Source organism: Melozone crissalis, unplaced genomic scaffold (genome assembly GCF_028551555.1).
Source record: "Melozone crissalis strain CALT ecotype California unplaced genomic scaffold, PUWL_Pcris_2 ptg000013l_1, whole genome shotgun sequence".
Lineage (NCBI taxonomy): Eukaryota > Metazoa > Chordata > Aves > Passeriformes > Passerellidae > Melozone > Melozone crissalis.
Genome location: NW_026535791.1, coordinates 5,131,980 through 5,153,225, shown reverse-complemented (window position 1 = coordinate 5,153,225; position 21,246 = coordinate 5,131,980). Strand labels below are relative to the sequence as shown.

The 21,246-nt window shown below is 38.8% G+C and overlaps 1 protein-coding gene across 2 annotated transcripts in view; it reads right to left on the bottom strand.

Moving 5' to 3' along the window:
- Positions 1-18,747, bottom strand: part of NUP58 (nucleoporin 58) — a 37,405-nt gene extending 18,658 nt beyond the window's left edge. The window contains exons 1-12 of one of the 2 annotated variants that reach the window (XM_054271544.1): positions 18,569-18,747; positions 14,782-14,921; positions 13,442-13,477; positions 11,907-12,059; positions 10,723-10,857; positions 10,101-10,211; positions 7,375-7,399; positions 6,870-6,935; positions 6,067-6,241; positions 4,712-4,791; positions 3,955-4,073; positions 1,741-1,823 (exon numbers count right to left, since the gene is read on the bottom strand). In XM_054271544.1, coding sequence (XP_054127519.1) covers positions 1,741-1,823; positions 3,955-4,073; positions 4,712-4,791; positions 6,067-6,241; positions 6,870-6,935; positions 7,375-7,399; positions 10,101-10,211; positions 10,723-10,857; positions 11,907-12,059; positions 13,442-13,477; positions 14,782-14,921; positions 18,569-18,681 — 1,236 coding nt within the window. In that variant the 5' untranslated portion in view covers positions 18,682-18,747. Of the gene's footprint in view, positions 1-1,740; positions 1,824-3,954; positions 4,074-4,711; positions 4,792-6,066; positions 6,242-6,869; positions 6,936-7,374; positions 7,400-10,100; positions 10,212-10,722; positions 10,858-11,906; positions 12,060-13,441; positions 13,481-14,781; positions 14,922-18,568 lie in introns of both variants that reach the window. The other variant, XM_054271543.1, reaches the window with a different exon arrangement.
- Positions 18,748-21,246: the final 2,499 nt, after the last annotated feature.

The following is a 21,246-nucleotide window of genomic DNA, read 5'->3' as shown; positions in this document are numbered from 1 at the left end:
TGGAATTTAATAGAATAGCATGCTGACTGCCCTAAGAGTTGACAAAATCCATTAGAAATCATAAAGCAGTTTTTAAGGCTATACTATGCTGAATGATTTAATAACATTACCTACTCAAATTGTGCCCAAGCACACTTACTTTTCATCAGGCAAAGAAATGAACTATGATCACAGCTCTGCCTTCCACAAACCATATCATAACCATCAGGTTAGGCAGAGACCAGTTTCAAAACTGCTCTCCCCCCCTTCTAGCATCTTGTAGCTGAGAAACTAAAACAGATGGTTATAATGACAGATTCACTTAAGCAGTATGCATCTTTCTGTTTTTTTGAAGCTCTATTTATAAAATGCCTTCCAAAATACCAGCATCCATATTCACCCACTAGATTAAATCTCAAAAAAAATTCCCAGAAGAAAAATCTTCAAACCACCCCCTTAATTTCAGGCAATAGATTTCTACTCTAAATTAAAGAAAAGTCTTTCCTGTTCAGTCACACTGACAAGTACTGAAGATGCTATGGCTTACATCTGCACACTAATCCAGCTGTTCATATGTATCCTCACAAAGACCACTGCACAAACTCAGGCTACACTCAGATCTCAGAAGCCATGAGCCCTGAAAACATTTCGGAAATCTTTCAGGTAATTCTGCTGAAAATATGGATGAACTGATGCATTCTACACCTGGCAGCAAAACTGAATGAATTAAGAGCAGCACAAATACCTGCTGGCAGGTATTTGTAAACCAGTGAGTATCTATGCTGACAGAAGCAATGCAATGAATCAAGATCATACAAGACCCTCAGTATTTCTGAACTTTATTCAGAAAAAGTAAAAAACTTCAGATGCTTAGAGAACTAGCAATGCAGTGCAGAAGAAGCTCAGAGAAGGAAACCAGAAGAAGTTTTAACAGAGCTATTTCCATTAAGGAAGTCACTTAGCAGAAACAATTTCAAACATTTGTACTCTTCAAGTTGGTTTGTTTTGGTTCGGTTTTTTGTAGCCAAGAAGGATTCTGATGTTTTCAAGAAAAATCATGGATTGAAAGGATTGGAGGACAGTGACATTTTGTCAACATATCCAGAACAGTAAATAGGAAAATGGAAATGGAATGAGCCCTAATCTGTGATGGAAAAAACAGGCCTAATTAGGACCTTTGATACCTAAGCCTTGACACTTTTCTTTTTCTTTCTACAAATACTACTTATCCTGAAAGCCAGGTTTAAAAACAATAAATGAACAGCACACAACTTTCTAACCAACAGTCTTTGATATGCTAAAAAATCTCACATATGGAAAGTCACTTTCTTTTTGTCCTGTTACCTATTTGAGCAAGAGCAGATTTAGATCATCTTTGCTTGAGATCAAGAGGTCATTGGGCAAAAATCAAAACACATAAGCATGATCTTGAAAACAGACATTTTAAAAATCAACAATTAGACGGAAAGGAGTTAAATGAAAAACATTTTGTAACACAAATGATTGTGCTCAGTTGCTGTCATCCCTATTAGTAAATACTTTAAATGCAACTTCAGTTGAACAAAAGCTAGTTTTTAATCAAAGCACTTCTCCAGGACAGTTTGAAAATTTTTTAAAGCAGTCAATTAAACAGAAGGACAAAAAAAAAACCCAAAAAAAACCAAAAACAAAACCACCAAATAAACAAACCCAAAACAAAACTACCTGAAGGTGACCCTTTAGAGTCACACAGGAAATACATAGGAACACATCAAAACATACCTTTACATTTTCATGTATTGACTGAAGTTGTGCAGCTAAAGCTACAAATGTTTGATAGATTTTCTGCATAGCCATAGACAAATCTGTAAGATGCACATAAAATACTGGTAAGTAACAATCTCATTATCAGAAGAAAAGATTTAGTGTTTGTACCAAAGTAAGGAAATCACCTATAACCCATACAGCGCACAAAACACAAACAATTTCATAAATGAGATTTGAGCAAGAAATTGGGTGCCACAAATTATCCAAGGAAATTAAAAATAATTAATAAACGTTAATGAATTAATTATAATTAATAACTTTCCGACAGGGCTTCCAACTTTATTTTGAAAGGTACTGTTTTCTCAGATTTATTTTTATGTACATGGTAAAAAGCTTCCTATGACTCCATTATATAGAAAAAGTAACATTTAAACTAATTGTAACCTAATTACATGGGAACATTTTTTACTTCACTGGCTTTTACCTAGATACATTAAATCAGATTTGCTTGCCTTTGTATATATTTTCCACTCTTTCTGACTTAAAACATACTTTAAGTGTTCAGTTGATTTTGTCAGAAGTAGTAGAATGAAAGCTTTATTTACAATTTAAAGACATAATTAATAAACATCACAGGATCTCTTAATCTAGCTCTACCAACAAGGATATCGTAATCACAGAAACACCAACAGGGAGCTTCTTGCCTTTTATTTGGGATATCCTACTTCCCACAGAGATATAAAAGTATTTTCAGGGCACTGACCCAACACTAAGGCAAAACCTTAGCACTAAAGGGAAAATCTCAAGGATTTTGGCAGAATGAAGTATCTGCTCACAAAAAAATGCTGTTCTCATAGAAGCATTGAAACAATGTACCAAAGTGGAGGACATAAAAGTACTGAAGTTGTTCTTTCATTGTGAAAAGATCAGCTACTATGTTTCCTCCGAATGATACACATAGCTTGAACACAAATATATTTAGATATATGTACACTGAAATGCATATAGTAGCTATCAAGTTCTTGAAGATGTATAAATCTAGTAATGATTCTTGAACTGAAAATGTTTGCCTGTCCATAGAGGAATTTCACCCTTGAAAAACAGGAAAGCTGTAGAATCAATTCATGCCAGCCCACAGGGCTGTGGAAGCAGCAGTATCTAGGAAGACTGGTCACAAGTTTCAAATTGGTCTGGAGGCAATTTGCTGATACTGACTACAAGATATTGCAAAATTTTCAGGACATTGAGTCATGGCAATCTGCATGGCAAATGAAGTTGTTTCTGTATGGTAACAGCTACATATGCAATAGTGTTGACTAGATCACCAGGTACTGCTGACAATATGCTCAAACTGACAACAGATTGAACCTTGCCTACACAAGCAAGGAACCTTTTGATTATAGCAGAAACTGCTGGAAACCTTAGGAAAACCTGTGAAGGCATCCTTCTCATATTCTTGATGGAGAAGATGGTCACACAAAGATAGAAAACCCTCAAGATTCACCAGATCTTTTACTATGGAAGCTAGATCTAGACAGTCCTCTTGCTTTTTGACATATAAAGTCCATATAAAATTTGTGCACCATTCTGAGATGGCAAGATGTTCAAGTAGCACTTAGCACAAAAAGACAAGCACTTGAAATCATTACTTATTGCAGGACCTGTATCTAAAATGGCCCAGAATATAAAGCTGTCTATGACCACAGGAATGGTAAACAACCAGAAGACTACTCCCCAGAGGTCAGCATTCTTTGACCAGAGAGATTTTCTCAAGATTAAATGATGTGGCAGCAAACAAAATAAAATGTTCTCAGTTGTTCAGAATTGACAGCAAAACCAACAGGCTGCAAAATAAGGAAAAGTTCTCATTTTGATCTGGTGCTGACAGACCAGGCACCTGCATTTGTCTGGCCAGAACGCCAGTGCAAAACAGAAGGTGCCAGACATCAGCTAGATGGTGAAGGGAGATGCAGATGTAAAAACAAACCAGGCTTAAAAATCTCAACTTAGTAAATGGATCCATGTTAAATAGCTCAAGAACCCTTATGAATGGAACTTTTAATTCCAAATCTTTACCTTGAGCAACTACAGAATTCATCTGAACACTAATTTGTTCAGTACATTAAATGAGAAAACCCAACAACGAAAGAGGGGAAAGTTTAATTATTAAGTTATCATTATAAGTTGCTAAATTCTTTGTGTACAAAAGATTAGAAGTGAAACATTTACCTTGTGGAGTTATGTGTGAATTATTTGCTTGAGTAGCAAGATGATTTTCCAGTTCTTCAATTTGTTGCCTGTACTGCTGCAGCTGTACTTCAAACTGTTCGACCAAGATTCTGAAGTAGCTAGATAAGTAATACAGTGAAATTGCATGATTAAACTTTACTAATTTGTCTGAACTTTTTTACCTGATCTCTGTTAGCTGCCAATTTTTGTTCAATTAATTGCATAGTTAGGTTGTATGACACTGTTGATGTCACTCTACAATCGCAACAAGAGTGAAGGGTATTTTTCATGTTGAAGACACAAAGATAATTTAAATGAAGAAATAAAACACCGATTCTATGAAGCATTCCGTACACATGTTCCGTACACAAGAAGCAAGGGAAAAAAATTATATTATGAAGTTCATAGAATCTTTAAACAGCTGGGTTGGACTAGATGACCTTGAAGGGTCCCTTCCAAATCCCCTGCCATAAGAAAGGATATCCTGACCTTGAATGCTTCCAGGGACAGGGCATCCAATATGTCACTGGGCAACTTTTTCCACTTTTACCACGCTCATCGAAAAAGTTTCTCCCTTGAATCTGCCTGCTTCAGTTTAAAATCATTGTCCCAGTCATAATAGGCCCTACTAAAAATTCTGTCCCTGCTTTTTGTACAAGTGCCTGTTAAGTACTGAAAGGCTCCAATAAGGTATCCTCAATTTTCCTCTTCTTCAAGTTGTATTACTGACTATTTTCTACGAGTAACAGTAACTTACTCTGCTGGGGCTGTATTTTCATGCTGAAGACCAGGAGGAGTTTTCTGTGTTCGCAGTGCTATTTCCGCATTCTTTAGCTCCTAAATAAACAAGAGAAAATTAATAAAATATAAGCTTCTGCACAAAGTGTTCAAAAATAAAAATGCTAGGACTCTACTCTTCACTCACATAAAGTATTTTCTTCATGTATTTAACACTGTGATAAAATTTGATCAGAATTTATCCAAAGAACTGACTATCAGAAAGTTGGAGAACTGCAAATACCAACAAAAGTTCGGGGACAGAACTAAAGATAGCACATACTGAAAGCACATTAAGTGCTCAGAAGTTGAGAAAATACTACGGTAAACTGTCAGAGGCAATTTTTTTAATTTTACTTCAGAAATATTGTAATTATTGAGGGGTAAAGGGGGAAAAAAAGCAATAGTCAAGTACAAGGAAGTAACACACCTAAAAGAGAAAAAATAGGAAAAAAAGGATTATTTTGACTTTTAAAAAAACATAAATCACTTTAGAAAAACGCCTCTCTATGGAAATTATAATGTTATACATGATAATTACAGTATACACTTCTGCTTAATACTTCCTAATAATTTTACCATTAAGAATTTCTCAGTGCCTGGTTCTGTGACTATACTCAATTGAATTATGTACAGAAATATAAAAATATCATTAACTAGCTTTTGTTTTCACAGAAAATTGCTGAAAAGGGGCAACTATAGAATACAGAAAAACATCAAATTTTTGACTTGAGAATAAATTATCACTTATTTACATGCTAGTTGAAATAAAGGTGGTACAGAACTTGAAAAGCATCTGCATCAGAACTTGAGATCAAACTGTCTGCACAGTTCAGGCACAGACTGGTGGACAGATATGTGACTTAAGTTCCCTAAATGAATAGTAGTGCTTATCAAGAAATTTTGGTCCCTAAAACATTATAGGGTAATCTGGTATTTTTTTTCCTCCAAAGCCATCAGAAGAACATGTCTTTGTATTTTTTCTGCTCCAGAGTCTATCATGTTGTTACAAATGTGTCTTTACTAGCAGCTGAATGTATTACTAAAATTGAACTAAAGTGCACACACATTCCCGTCTATTGCCTTTGCTATGTAGGACTGCTTTCCTGAATAGAAGTCATTTTACTGCTGTTGTACTTATCTAAAAATACTGACAGCACAAATTTCAGATTCCCCCAGTAACTTCAAAGAGATCAGAAGTGATTCAATTTTTCATTCTGTTTACAGCTGTTTAGTTGGGACACATGTTAACTTGACTGATAAAAAAGGCTAGCTATTCTATATTAAATAATCAGCATACAAACTCTACATAACAAAGGTTATATTCAATTATACCTGTGCAGTTTCAACTTTCAGCTTGTCAATATTAAGAATGTTTCTCTGTAACCCACTGGCAACTACAGAGAGAAGCTGTTTCAAAGCTTTAATGTCTTCTTGAACTTTAAGCATCGCTTTAGAGGACATTCTACTAATTTCTTCCTGAACTTGTTTTTGTTCTTTCACAAATTTCCTGGGGAAGGTAAAAAAACAGGGGTGGGGAGGAAAGAAACATTAGATAATGAACCTGAAGTACCCATGTGTTTACCTCTCGATCACATTATTTAAATAGATATTAAATTTATTTTTCCAAAACCAAGTACTGAACAGTAAAATTACCGTAGGGCATAGTACTATCTTAACTCCTAGCATGCTAATACTGTAAATAATTGAACCAAAACAAAAGCAATCCCCCTTCCCCAAATTCCTCAATTTTAAATAGTAAGTGTTTAAAAATGTTATGTTGACCCCTGACAAACTAAGATATACAGAACATTTTATATATACAGTAATTCATAAGCATCTGTGTAAAAGCAACTATCACTTTGAACTCACAAATACAAGGCATGCAGCCCAGTCTACAAACCATTTCCTTCCTGCCCGAGAGAAGACACTTATAATTCTCTATTCCATACAAGATCCAAGATGCACATGCAATACGGATATAAGGTTCGATGCTCACTATGCATGTGCAACAGGCTTAATACTCCGAGAAAAATGTAGCCTTCATGCAGCCTGCAGGAACATGTTCTTGTCACAGAGCATCAACAGTATACAATACTTTAGCTAAACAACCATCATAAATAAAAACCACTACTCACTGTAAATTTTCTACATCTTGACATATAACTGGAGGTAGATTTTCATCCTTCAGCGCTTTGCTATCTCTACGAGAGACAATGAATGTTTAGGTGGTCCTTCAATACTGCCAAACATTTTTGCATGTCTAGTAAATATCACTGAACATTCAGGTGAGTGATTACACAGTTTTGCACTCGTTGCATGAATATTGCAACTAGGAGTGACTTGGATTAACACATACAGATCCTATGCCAGGGTTCAAGCCTGCGGCGTGAGAACTTTGCAAGTTTGCAGACACCACATTTCGGATCAGATGATCGGTCTATGGCAGATGCCAGACAAGCTGTAGGTATTGCATTTGAATGAAGAATTGCTTAAAATCATGACCAAACATTACTAAATTACCTATATGGCAAATGTTGGTTATGCAGATCTTTTTTCAATATCAAACCAGCAGAAAAGTGAAGATATTTGTTTAGTTTTTTTCTATTATAACATGGAACATACAGAAAATCTGACACTTACTCTGGTCTTGTTCCTGTTTTGTCACCTAGAAGATAAAAAATGTAGGTCATAAATAAAGCTTTGAAGAACAAACAAAAGAATCTTAATGAGATTTTAAGGAAGAACTAATGACTACAATCTATTTGATTTCTCATGATAAGTGGAATAGAACTGGGCTAGCTGTAAGAGAAAGTGGGTTTTAATTTACAACCTCTTCAGAGGTAACTATATTTTCAAGAACAATGGCTCAACAGTTGAAGTGCTAACTTCTTGGCACTCTGAGTAACAACCTCTTGTGTCACTACACAAGTCACTACAAACACATGAACAACTGCAGTTGCGTAAGAAACCTGTTCTGCTTATGCAACCTCAACTCACTTTGACCTGAACCCACAAAACATTCAAGTGTTTAAATTCAGCAATGGCAGACTCCTCTCAGATATGAAAGTAATGAACATTTTCCCACTGAGCTTCCTCAAAGAATTCTGCTATTGCATTAAGTCCAGAAGTGAGTGAGATTTTACAGAACTGAAAATACTACGGCTTACCTGCCACTACACACTCTAAGCTGCACATCTGTGGATCAAGATGCCAAATGCCTCTGAGTGACAGAACTCAGCATCATGCATAACAGGGCACAACTATTTCTAGTTATGGCTGTGGCAGTAATTGCATTCCATCCCACAGCAGTCTGCTAGGAAGAGCACTCACTCAGCCCAAGAAAAGGGCTTCACCTTCTTCAGCTGAATATAATTCACATCCTGTCAGAGCCACAAAGGCAGAAAGCAGCTACACAGCTAATGCTAGTACCACAGACATCTGAAGCTGCACAAGTCAGTGCTCCTTCCAGCAGAAAGTAATACTTTTAGAAGCAACATCTATTTAAACTGTTAGCAGACTGTCACCCAGGACTTTAGACTGCACTCACAACCATTCCCTATGGCTTCTACTAATGGGAAAAAAAATATCTACACGAAATTGGGGGGGGAAAAGCATGATGGACAAACACCAGAATTTAGGACTTCATCTAAATGATAATCTAAAAAATAGGCAGAAAGCTATGCACACTTTGCTTTTGTACTCCCGACACTTCTTTCTGTTGAAGTTGTTGCTGTATGACACAATACTTACAAGACAAAACTTTGACATCAGATTTTGCTACTTTCTAGGAAAGTAAGTGCTTCAGATTTTACTTTTTTTAACATTCTCTTAGTAATACAAGAAGAAAATATGAATTAGAACAGGTTTTTTGTCCCTGCAGCCATATTTTAAAGAAATACTAGATGGTTAGAAGCAAAGACTTTTATTACCAGTTCCAGAAGAGAGAACACAGGCTAGTGCTGGGATTGCTAGGGCACTTTTCTTTCATAGCCATTTCACCTCCTTCCTTTTCTTCATGAGCAAAAGTGAAATAAAACCCTCAAAACCATGGTGCCACCACTCTCAAATCTTAATGCAGTTCCTCGTACAGTAGTACAAACAAGTGAAATGACAGAACTAAGTAGCAGCACACAGGTAGGGATATTTTTAAGGACTGCTTAAGCTAGCACTAACCATTAAGGGAAACCCTTCTGAATTAAAATCTGAAAAAAAAGTCTCCTTTGACATTTCCCACTGCTTAGCTAAGGGATCTCTGCTCATCCGGACAACAACAGTCCAACTCAGCAGCTCCACTATACAACATACAGGGGAATTCAGGTTACTCATTTAAGTTTCCATCCTAACAGGTGAACTAAACAACACTACTATCAAAGTAGATTTTCACTCTCTGGCTCTCAGGTCCTTATTTTATGATATTTGTATGTTATGGAAGTATTGTGATATCCAAATATTATAGTAATGGAAATCCCCTAAGTGTCAGGGCCTTTTTATTACCCCAAGTTTCAGTAATAAATTCTAAAAACAATCAACATCATCCAGAGTACTCCAGTTTTGACAGTCAATATGTTCTCTCTTTTACAAGTAAAAACTCTCTCTCCACGAATTATGCTACTCTCTAAGCTGGTTTCATGGAGCTTATGTATTTTCTTCTCTTAACTGTTGGCATACCTAATTCAAAATTTCAGTCCTGAATGAAATAAAGAGATTAAATTAACAGATTCACCAGTAGAAGCAAGGCAAATTAACAAGAGCCCATATGTCAATGCTCAATATTCCCTTACTTAAGTACTTTAAAGCTATCACAGAAGTAAAGTTTTTATAACTGCTTTTAACAACCTGACAGAACATCTCATATATAACTACACACCACCACAAACAGTTTGAAAGAGTAACATCTAAAATTAGGACACTTTAGTTGTGCAGGCTTTCAAAAGAAAAAAACAAGTTTAAGATCTGTTACAGCTGGACAACAGCAATTTCAACCCAGTGCTCTCCATACTTGTAACACACTACTTAAACATAGCTCCGCTCCTCCCTCTAGTGACCATCTGACACGGCAGAAACCTGCGACGGCATCTCTGCAAGCAGCTCTGAGTCTTCACTTCCAAGAAGCTCAAGGATTTACATCCTGGTTCTCAAGCTTATATATATTTTTAAATTAATAATTAGTATTACATTGCATTTGCAAACACAATCTTGCTCTTCTGTACAAACACAATATCTAAGAATGAAATCAACTGAAATGCCTTTGAAAGAGCGAAATTAAAGTTGTCAACTTTAATTCCACATTCCTAACCCAATACAAGTCTTTGCTGCAGTGTTCTGATAATCATCTCAATTTAAAAAATGTTTTAAAACAAACTTACTCTTTTTGTCTGAAGAACTGCTAAAATCAATGCCACCAAGACCTTCACTGGCAGTAGTCGAAGGAGCTGCAGTTGTCCCCAGAGACAAACCCAAAGCATTCTGTCCAAGTCCTACAAAAAATCCAAACAGTATTTTCACCTTTTGCAGTGTTATCAAGACTACAACAACAGCACAAATTCTTCCTCTAGAGCTAAAAAAGGAAGCAATGAAATGACAGTGAAGTCTCTGACAACAACACTGACAGTGAAATATTTTATTCAGACCAACACACACCAAAAATAGCGAGCTTTCTATTTCTCCATAGATAGTCATGTATCATTGTTCTCTCCCCATATGTCATCAACTTCCTTGAGCCAATAATGGGAACGACAAAGATTCCCTTATATTTTCACTTCTGAAAAAGTGTTAAGTAAAAATTAATTTAAAAATAAGAAAGGAGACAATTTTTTCAGTTTCATTTTTATTGTCTATGGATAGCAACACTGTTCTTAACTTATTAACACTGTTAAAAACTACACTTCCACAGTGTTAACACTTTCTATAAACTAAACCTTACATTGTACAATCACACATTAAATGTCATTGTTTCGAGACTGGAGAAAAAACTAAAATAACTTTCACCTGTTGCCGCTGTGCTTGTATTCTGGAAGAGTGAACCTCCTAAGCCTGCTAAGGCTCCTCCTAAGGAAAGGCCTGTGGAAGCAGTTGTAGTTGGAGCAGTTGTGCCACCCAAATTTAATGTAAAGCCAGTAGTTCCTGTAGAGAAAAGAAACCAGATTAATGCAGACACTGCCTTCAAATACATCCACAGACAATCTAAAATAACTGAAAGGTCTGAACAGCAACAGCATCTTTATCATAATTGGATAATAAATGTTTTTATTTCCTGCAGAGTTTTCACACAAAGCCATAGCCTTTTGAATTACATGTTATTTTGCTTTGCAACCTCATAACCCTAATTAGTCCATATTTACCTGCAACTATACAAAAATTGTGGCAGTCGCCCAGACCATTACAGATTCTAGAACCTAGGACAGAATTTATTTTACAGCATAACTGAACTAGTAAATGACAGTGATTTTTATACTAAAATGCTGAAATTTCATTGTTTTAACATTAAAATATTTACACAAGACACATGCTACAATAACATTTCCATGGTGGTTTGAGCTGCCTTCTGGAATACCAATTAAAAATTATTAGTAATAAAGGGAAGAACTGAGTAGAGAAAGACCACAGGCATAAAGGGACAGTGAACAGAGGACACTGAGCTCGGAGAGGTGAGCTCAAATGCAGACTTCGAAAGTTAAGAAAAATAAGAGTCTCAAACACCATCATGCATGGTGCAGTTCAGCTGAGTTAAATATGATGACAGGAATGATAATATGAGAAGTAATTTAAAATGTTTAAAAACATTATTTCCAATGCTAGTCAACCATTTCAGGCCATTCCCAATAGGTAGACATTTCCCAAATTTGCAGCTGCATAAGAAGGAAGCTTTCAATCTTTAGTGAGGTTAACAATAAGAAAAATAATTGTACATGACAAATCAGCTCTTGCTACACCTCTAATGACTTGGATTATATGCTGTCTATAGCACTAGGTTCTCTGACCATAATTCTGTCGGTATTAGGGTACCCAAATTTAGAACTCGAGAAGTCCAATGAACCCCTTTATTCATGGACCACAAGATTACATAAATGATAGAAAATGATAGAAAAACAGATGTGGAACTGTTATACAATGAAGTTTTATTGTTAACCAGCAAACAAAAAATAGCCCCATACCCCTAAACATTTTCCTACCTGCTGCAGGAGTTGATGTAAGAGCAGATGATAATGACAGGCCACCCGCTGAGGTAGAAGTAACAGGTAAAGCAAATGGCGTGGCTGAACCTGCAGGTTTGCTGAAACCTAAACTAAAGCCTGTGGTAGCTGCTGATGTGGTGGCAGGTGTGCCTAGAAGAAATCCAAAACCAGTTATCACTCTTGAAACATTCTGTTTGAGAATGAAAGCTCACCACCTCTTCTGCATCTCACTTAACCAGCCTGAGTGACACAGCACAACAGATCACTTGCATCAAGTAAAATATTCCCACAGAACTTTCTAATGAATTTCAGTGGTTTACATCAATTGCACAGGCATTTTTTGCTCCAGAAATCCTAGGGATCCAGTGGGCTTTAATTCTGGACTGGCAATTATACCTACTAGAATCCTAAAACTGTATTGAAAAAAACTCACTTCCACCAAAAGCATCTAGTAGATGACACAAGCATTGGAAAATGGAGCTATAAACAATACTGCTCAAAACACAGACTATAAATTCCCAATTAGACAGGCACACCAAAATGAATGCAAATGTTACTCCCTCAAAGCTTTTAAACATTTTTGAAGCAAAACAATTTCTAGTTCCTGCTGTTTTCATAGTAAGAACACATTTCACGTTCTAGAATCCCTATTACAAAGTAAAGGAGTGTGCACGTACATACTCAAACCACAACAGCAAACACATACTTTGTATTCTCAGTAACTGCTGTTCTGGATGACATAATTTCATCCAGCTAGTGAAAAGAATTAATGTTCATCTGCATAGTACTGACTTCCACATGACTATGTATCACACAGCCTCTCCTGGGTTAGCTGCTGCTTCTCTCCTCTGCCCTTTTGATTTCCTTCTTTATTCAACACTATTTGTACCTATTTATTCATAGTATGGCTTCCTAAGTTCTTTGACTGCATTGTGTCTTGTAGCACCTCCACCCTTAACATCAGTGATAACCAAACTCAGTTACTCCTCAGACTTCAGCTGCTGTTTAAAAAGAAAAACAAAATCAAAACCAAGCTAACAGCAACCCATATACTCCTGTGTTTCTAATGACAACTACAAAATACTCACCACAGATGGATCAGAAAAACAAAAAATATTCTCAAAGTCTGTTCCCAGTTCTATCCTCTTTATTTTTCTTAAAGAGATAATTACCAAACAAACATGTTCACACAGGATTCACTAGACCAAGAGATTCTGTAAAAATAATTCTTTGGTAACAGATCTCCCTTTCCCTCTGCTGAAGGATGAAACTAATTAGGGGAACATAAATACAAAGTCCAACTTCTGACTGTCATTGTTGTACAAGAACTGAATCCTTTAACAAGTAAGAGTGCCCAGAACTTCAGGGCTCCATTCTGATTTACAGCCTTAACATTTGGGTTGCAAAGCAAACAGCAATTAGTTATAGGGAAAAAAGCTCACATGTGATCACTAGCTCCATACATTACAAGAAAGATTTAACTCTTGGGGATTTTTGTCTCTGTAATATTAAAATCCAAATTAGGTCCTTACCTAATGTCAGTCCTGTAGCAATAGTTGTTGCTGTTCCTGCTTTAAGAATAAGAACAAATGAACAGGGTAAGAATAGAAATAGAAGGCCACAGAGAAGCCGTGACAGTAAAAAACATGAAACAAAATCCTGAACTAATGCAACATTATGAGACAGCTATTACACAAGTTCTTTTTCTGTAGTGTATTGAAAAATAATATACTAACACAGAAAACAGTATGGGTAAACACCAGCAGCAGAAATTAAAGCACAACTGATTTCAAAAAATGTAACTTGTCTTTGCAAGATGCTGCTAACAGTGAAGCTGATGTTAACACAGCAGTATATTATCTGAAATTTCAAAATTCTAGAAATTGTACCATGTATTTTTTTAGCCACATGGTAGTACATAACATCAGCATGCAAACCAGCAGATTTACAGTATAATAAAAAGGATTATAAAGTCCTTGTAAAATCCTGTCTAGGTTTAGGGTTTCTGGCCCACTTTAAAGAGACTATTCTGGATGCAGTGTTAGGCCACTTCATATTTTAAAAACCATCTGATTAGATTACCAAAAGAATCACTGAAATAAAATTACCCCAATGTAGCCAACCACAGTAATACAAGCTTTCAGTCTATTGCTGATTTTATTTTTAGTAGATTGGTCCTTAGAACTTTCCCCATCTACTCATATAAGCATACAAGAAGAAAAAGACCATTTTATCTAGCAATACTGCAGCAAAGTAAAATTTATGTTTGCTTGACAGCTGAAAAAACCCACCCTGTCTGGAAAGCTTTTTTAATTTTGTACTCCATTAATGCTATAAGAAGCTGTGTGTTCACAGGCTGAATTAGAGACTTAAGAAAATATTCAATTCCTTCAGGCATATTGCATTAAATATCCCCAAACAACAAACTCAGAAATGTTCACTACTGCAGAATTACAAGTATTGCATTACAAATGCAAACAATCTCACAAAGGTTTAAACTACTTTTAAAATCTAAATATACCTCAATCTTAAGTCAATTCTGAGCATCCTGGATGAAAAGTCAAGATTTTTAAAATACACCAGGATTCAAACTACAAAACAATTTACACATAGCCCAGGAAATTTTCTGGTAATTGCAGTTGTCTTTCTGCTGCACTGGTACCACTTAATTCTTAATGAATAATCTTTCAAACTACTCAAAGAAGCAGCTTTATAAAATTGTAATATTATTCTAATATAAAATTGTAAGTAATATTCTGAGCTACAGAACGACTTAAAAGAGTAAACATTTTAGTATGACCCAGTTTGAGTAAATATCATTTATATCTTCACTGCTGAATCCAAAACTTGCAGTACAAGAATTCTTTTCTACCTGTACTGGTGCTTCCTAGCGTAAAGCCAGTGGTTGATTTTGATCCAAAAAGTCCACTCCCAAAACCCAATGAAGGGGCCGATGTAGTTGCCGTAGCAGTGGAAGAGCCCAGAGTTCCAAAATTAAGTCCTCCTGTTGAGCTATTACAAAATAAGACTATTAGCAGCAACTCTATTTCAAAATGAAAACACTCCCCCCTTACATCAATTTCTTTCAGATGCCATCATTCACTTTCCCGCAAACATCATTTATCACAAACAACCCAGCTGGGCAAGACAGAGTCCAAGCTCACTGCTCCTGAACAGAAAGGCGCTCATTCCCCCTTTCCTTCCACAGCTCTGTAACTCCCATTGCTCCCCTGGTAGTAACCCCAGCATTTGTTCAGCCAGTGCTGAGCTGATGGATCTTACTAGACCACTTAGAAATTTAAACTTTTCTCTGCCAGATATCTCATTCATTCTAATTGTTCTCTCCATGCTACTGAAAGGAGAGAACAAATGCTAGAGGAAGCACAGAGTTGATAACAAATCTGTATGATCTTTTCCAAGCAGGTTACAAGTCCAATTAGTTCTCTGACCAGAAATTTCAACCAGTGTTTCTTTCTTTCATTCTTAAGTGATAAGCAGAGACACAGAACCATTCACATCAACACCACAGCTTCACCCTATCTTACTATCAAAACACACTGAAGCATGAATTTTCTAACCAAAATGCTATCCTTTTGCACAGATTCCAACCACATGCCCACTGTATTTTTTCAGACTGTCTACCTGTCAGAAAGTCACAGAAAATCTACTTCCAGATCTACTTTTACAAATGAAGGGGAAGAGAAAGAGCAGAGATAATGAGATCAGTCATCACTAGGAAAATGAAGGCATTAATACTTCTTTTGGGTGACTACACATTTTAAACTTCATGCCAAACAGAAAAGAAGCTTTTCAATTAGCTTGTTTAACTGAACACAGGAGAATAATCATGGTTATCTCCAGCCAATGAAATTACAGCTACTAGCACCCAGATGAGGCTGTAGTTTTAAAAATTTTCTTCTTATTTGATGAAAGATCAGATGAATAATTTGTAGTAACTTCTTGGTCCCATTTGTGAGCCTTTTTAGAAACCAGGTTCAGTTTTCACAAACATTTTGCTTAAGTACAACAGCAACACTGAAATAAAATGCAATTTAGACTTCACCAAGGACTTTTATCTTTTAGATGTTCAGTATTCTCTCATTTCTCCCTTATTTCCCCTCTGTGTATGAGGGCAGCTCCTAAAATAACAAGTCAAACACAAAAGTAAATCCAAAAGGTACAATTAGCTCTTGAATTAGAACTTTTCAAGCTATCAATAAAACTGCTAATGGCAAGCCCAGTTGTCTGCAAGTTCAAAACTAGGCGTGAGTTGTTTTTTAGGCAGTAATTTGGGAAGCAGAGTGGCCAAGAAGTTTAGAAGGACAAAGATGCACAAACTGTCGCACAGGATCCACAGCCTTTCAGCTGTCTTTACTCCCAAAATTTCAACATACCAAACTGCAGCACCATGACCTAACTACTTGGAAACTTAAACATACAACGTGGTACTTCTCTCACTAGTCAAGAGCTTAGGTGTCTCATCTTTCCAGCAGATTACTCTTCTGTGAGAGTTTTTTGTGTTACAGCATTCCCATAGAAGAAAGCTAAGGTACAAACTGTGATATTCGGCACTACAGGAGGACAAAAAAAAAACCAAACCAAACCAACACAAATAAAATGAAGTGGCCTTTTTTTCAAGGTAGAAAGAATCCAAAATGTAGGAACAAAGTAACGGCAGCACTCTCACCAGCAGGAGAAAGCATGGGCGGAAGAACACAGATGGAAGGTCAGGTCAGTGAAGTCAGGTCTGAACTCTAATTCTAGAACTAGAATGAAGCACTGCCCCTGGCTGAAGAACACAATAAGCAAACAACAACTAAAAAGGAGTGCAAGTACCTGAAAGGCTGCTGGTGCAAAGAATGGATTAGATGGGTTTACATGTCACAGAGGCTTCCAGCCACCAGAATATAATCCTTGGTCATGTGACATTTATGCTTAGACCAGACAATGAAATTCTTTTTCTCCCAACACCTGGAAATATCATCTTAGACCCAGCTCAGAAGAACAGCTTCTTCTTACAGTCTTAAACATGTTCTCAAGCAAATTATCTCAGAGGAATGCTCAAGAACCAGTAAGAAGGCCCCTTCCTCTATGAGATTCTTTGACCAACAGCCCTGAAGACTGGTCCTGCTTGTAAAAATAAATAAATGAATAAAAATACGGAGCACCATACTGCTATTACTTAGCACGTATTAAACTTTTTTTAAGTGATAAAAAAAGCCAGCTGGAACATAAAAAAAGCCCACCAAACAAAAACATTTAAGTTCAATACAGAGTTTTTAAAAGCGCAGATCAACAAGACAAAAGAGTTTCTCTTATTTCAGTACATTTAGAAGAATGGTTTTGAATTAACAAACAGTATTTTAACTTGCTCATTTGAATCATAGGAAACCTACACTAAGAAGGCATAAAGCGAAAGAGGAAAAACTCTTTATCAAATCTACATAAGCTTTACTGTAGAAGTTAAAAAACCAAGCAAACAAAAAACCAAAAAAAAAAACCAAGAAAACCACCACAAGATAACTCAAAATCCCCAAACAATCCCCTTCCTCCAAAACCAAGCAGAAATAACACAACAAAGTCATCAATCTGTCACAACCACAACATTTACATTATTACAACAAACTCAGAAATCTTATTCCCCGCTCCTATGGGCTCCCAAAGAAGCAATACTGCCATTTAACCCAAGAATTAAATGGATGTCTTTCAGATCCAGATGTTCTGTTCTCTCCATCTCACAGTGCTATTTCCTGACAGTTCTAACAGGTATTTCCAAATGTTGCACCTTAAGCGAGGCTCCCTTGAGTAACCACCCCTGCCCATTTAGTTTACACTACAGTGATCTATTCTAAATACATTTTGGCAAGTCTATGACACAACAACCTTGAGCTTCAACAGAGGTACAACAGCAAGCAGGTCAGAATAAAGAGCCTCTGCAAGTCCAGTTGTGTGCAAAGAAACAGAAAACAGGGGGGGAAAAACCCCAAACCACTAACAAGAAAGACTTACCTATTATTCTGAGAAACCTAAACCATAACGCTTGGAGTACAGAGCCTGCTATACATCACATGCACAAAGTTCTCCTTTTACTCCAAGATACTATACACCGAATACAAGGTTATTTTTGTTAGAAAGGGTTAGTTCGAACCTAACTTCTAAAACACATAGAGAACATCTTTTGGACACCGAACATGTGGGCTCTGGCATCAACGTGCTCCACGCCGCGGACACAAACGCGGGCTGACTTCTGAGAAAAACCTGGATGCACATCTGATTCACATCCTGCGTTCAGAGCGCCAGGCTGAACCGTAGAGGGACGCATCCAAAGCCAAAGCAAAGAACAATAAGAACAGCAACTCCCTTAATTATTAGCTGCTGGACAGATCGCTCTCTACAGGCGCAGAAGAAGACAAGGCAAGGGAGGCCGGCGCAGACACGGCGCACCAAGGGCCCTGCGGCGGGGACTGCCGGAGCCCCGGGCCCCTTCGGGGGCGGGCGAGGCGCCGGGCCCGGGGCAATGCCTCGCTCACTCACACACGCACGGGCCGCCCCCGCCCCCCGGGGCCCGTGTTCAGGCTGGGCCCGGGCCCACGCGGCAGCCCCAGGCCGCAGGGGGCTGCAGGCACGGCCGAGCCGAGAGGAGCGGGGAGCCGCGTTACCTCGGCGTGGCGGTCCCGAAGGAAAAACCCCCGACTGCTGCTCCGCCTCCTCCTGCCCCGGCGGCCGCCGTGGAGCCCAGGGTGCCCGCGCCGAAGGAGAAGCCCGTAGACATGGCGGCGGCGGCGGGAGCGGCGGGAAGAGCCGGAGAGCGGGGCCGGGAGCCGGCGGCGAGGGCCGGGTCGCTGGGTGAGCGGGTCGGTGATGCGGTCGCGGCCCCTCAGCCCCGCATGGCGCTCGCCGCCACCTGCGCAGCGAGCGGCGACACCGAGCGCGCGGACGGACACCGGCCACGCTGCCCTCCGCGCGCCCGCCGCGGTGCACCACGGGACGGCCCGGCGGCCCTTAAAGGGACAGCGACGCGCGGGAGCCGCGCTGAGAGAGAGCGCCGGGGGCGCCGCGTCCGCCTGGGCCCCAGCACCACCAGGGCGGCTGGACCGTGGCACAGATTGACATATAACAGGTTCCATCTCAACGGCTGGAAACACTGCGGGAGTGACCGAGCACTCACCAGGTTGCCCAAATAAGTGGTCGTGGGGTCTCTAATGATTTTTAAAGGCTGCCTGGATGTGGTATTGGGCAAGTGGCTCCCAGTGGCCCTCGAGCACGTGGAGGTTACATATCATCTCCAGGGACAATAGAAAGAACCATCTTCAGGAATATCCCCGTGTGCGAGACTCACAGGACTGAAGCAGAGGCCTGCGTGACCAGGGAATGGCTCGCTTCCCACACATCTACTGTCACCCCATTGTTAGGAAAATTAATCCAAGATGCCAGTGGTTTAATTCAAAAAAGGAGACAGAGGAGTCCTGTAATTTTATTGGAATAAAGGGAAACTCTGTGTGGCATTTCCCATGGGGGTCTCTAAAATTATTGGGGAACGCAGCCCCCTTTTATGCCAAGTTCCCAATCACCCTCTTCTTTTTCCCAACTGGCTGAGGTACTCGGAAGGTACAGACTTCCCAAGACACTTACTGTGAAAAACACCAATCACTTGTTTTTTAAAATTTTAAAAGTGTAATGATAATAAAATGGTTATAAAAATAGCAATATAATTAGACTAATAATAATTTGGACAATTTGGGTAAGGACAATATTAGAAAACAGAAACAAAGAGTTATGGATGTCTGGGTACCTTTTTCTGGGCAACATAAGCCTGAAAAAGGGACACGTTAACAGAGGACTAACTCTTAAAAACAATAACCTGTTGCATATTCATACATCTCATACACGATGCAGAATTTCCATTCAAACAAAGGATTCTGTCTGGTCATCATCAACTTCTTCCTCTTAATCCTAATGGCGTCATCATGGCTGAGCGAGGTGGGGCGAAGTTAATTTCTTCTGATAAGAGAGCAATAAATTCTCTTTCTCTGAAAGATTTATGTGTCCTGTGGCTGCTATCTTGCCATGAGTCCTTTCTTTAAAAAAAGTATCTCACATAGCATAGTTTCTATTTTAACACCATGTTATAACCTAAAACTATTTAACACACTACCTAAGAAAATTAATACAGCTAAACTTTCTAACATAACGCATATAAAATTCATTTTAATATTTGTGAAAAGCCAATCATAAAATATGCCTTTTTCACACCTACTCTATGTCCCTGTTTAATATGCACCTTTCTTTTGTTATATAAAGAAAGAAGAAGAAACTATTAATAATTCTTAAAAATGTTTCTTTTTTCTAGGTTCAAGAATATAATACGGCCTTGGCTGACCAACAGCCTGTGTCGATAGTAACATTTTCTAGAACTAATATTTTTTTTTGTAACTTCCCTATCTGTAAGTTCCTAGCCCTATCTATGAGCAGATTAATATGGTCTGTTTGTAAAGACACATTTATATTATTCCTTTCAACATCATGGGATCCATGGGTACAGTTCTTGGGCATCCCCATGGGGGAGAAGACTGGTTCAGCCCATTGACTGATCCCAGAAGGTATAACAGAGTCTTCCCTAATTTCTCCTCATTCTTAACTCACTTTTATATTATTTTTTATGTCTAGGTTGACGCTGAGTGACTTTAGTTATACATCTTGGCCAGTGAGGGACGGTCGTACTTCAGCAGGCAGGTATCTCAGGATAGTATCTGAGATGATGGGAACATGTGTCAGTCCAAGGAGAGTGATTTCACCATGGTTTCTGATTCAACAGCAGCACATCTTCCTTTATCTCCCTTAGTTTTCATCTGTTGCGTGGATTTTTAACTGGAAAGCGTCACCGAATTCCTCCTACTTCTGCAAGGGTTTCGACTGAGCCTGGCAGCGGGGTCTCCCCTCTGCTCCACCCTCCGTTTAGTCCCCTTTAGTTTGTGCGGTGTGTGAGAGGTCGGGTGGCCGACCGCGTTCCACCCGGGAATAAGAACCATGTTTTCCCTAACAAGTTCCTCACAGTTACCTGTATATCCCTTGTTATTTTCCCACACCGCCCTCCAGCCATTCCCGCTCCTCAGCCGCTCCCTCCCTCAGCCGCTCCCTCTCCTCCGCCGCTCCCTCTCCTCCGCCGCTCCCTCCCCTCAACCGCTCCCGCTCCTCAGCCGCTCCCTCCCCTCAGCCATTCCCGCTCCTCAGCCGCTCCCTCCCCTCAGCCATTCCCGCCGCCCGCCGCGCGGGGGCGCTGCGGGGCGCACGGCGCTGGCCCCGCTCTGCAGCCGGCGCGGCCCCGCCCCGGAAGCGC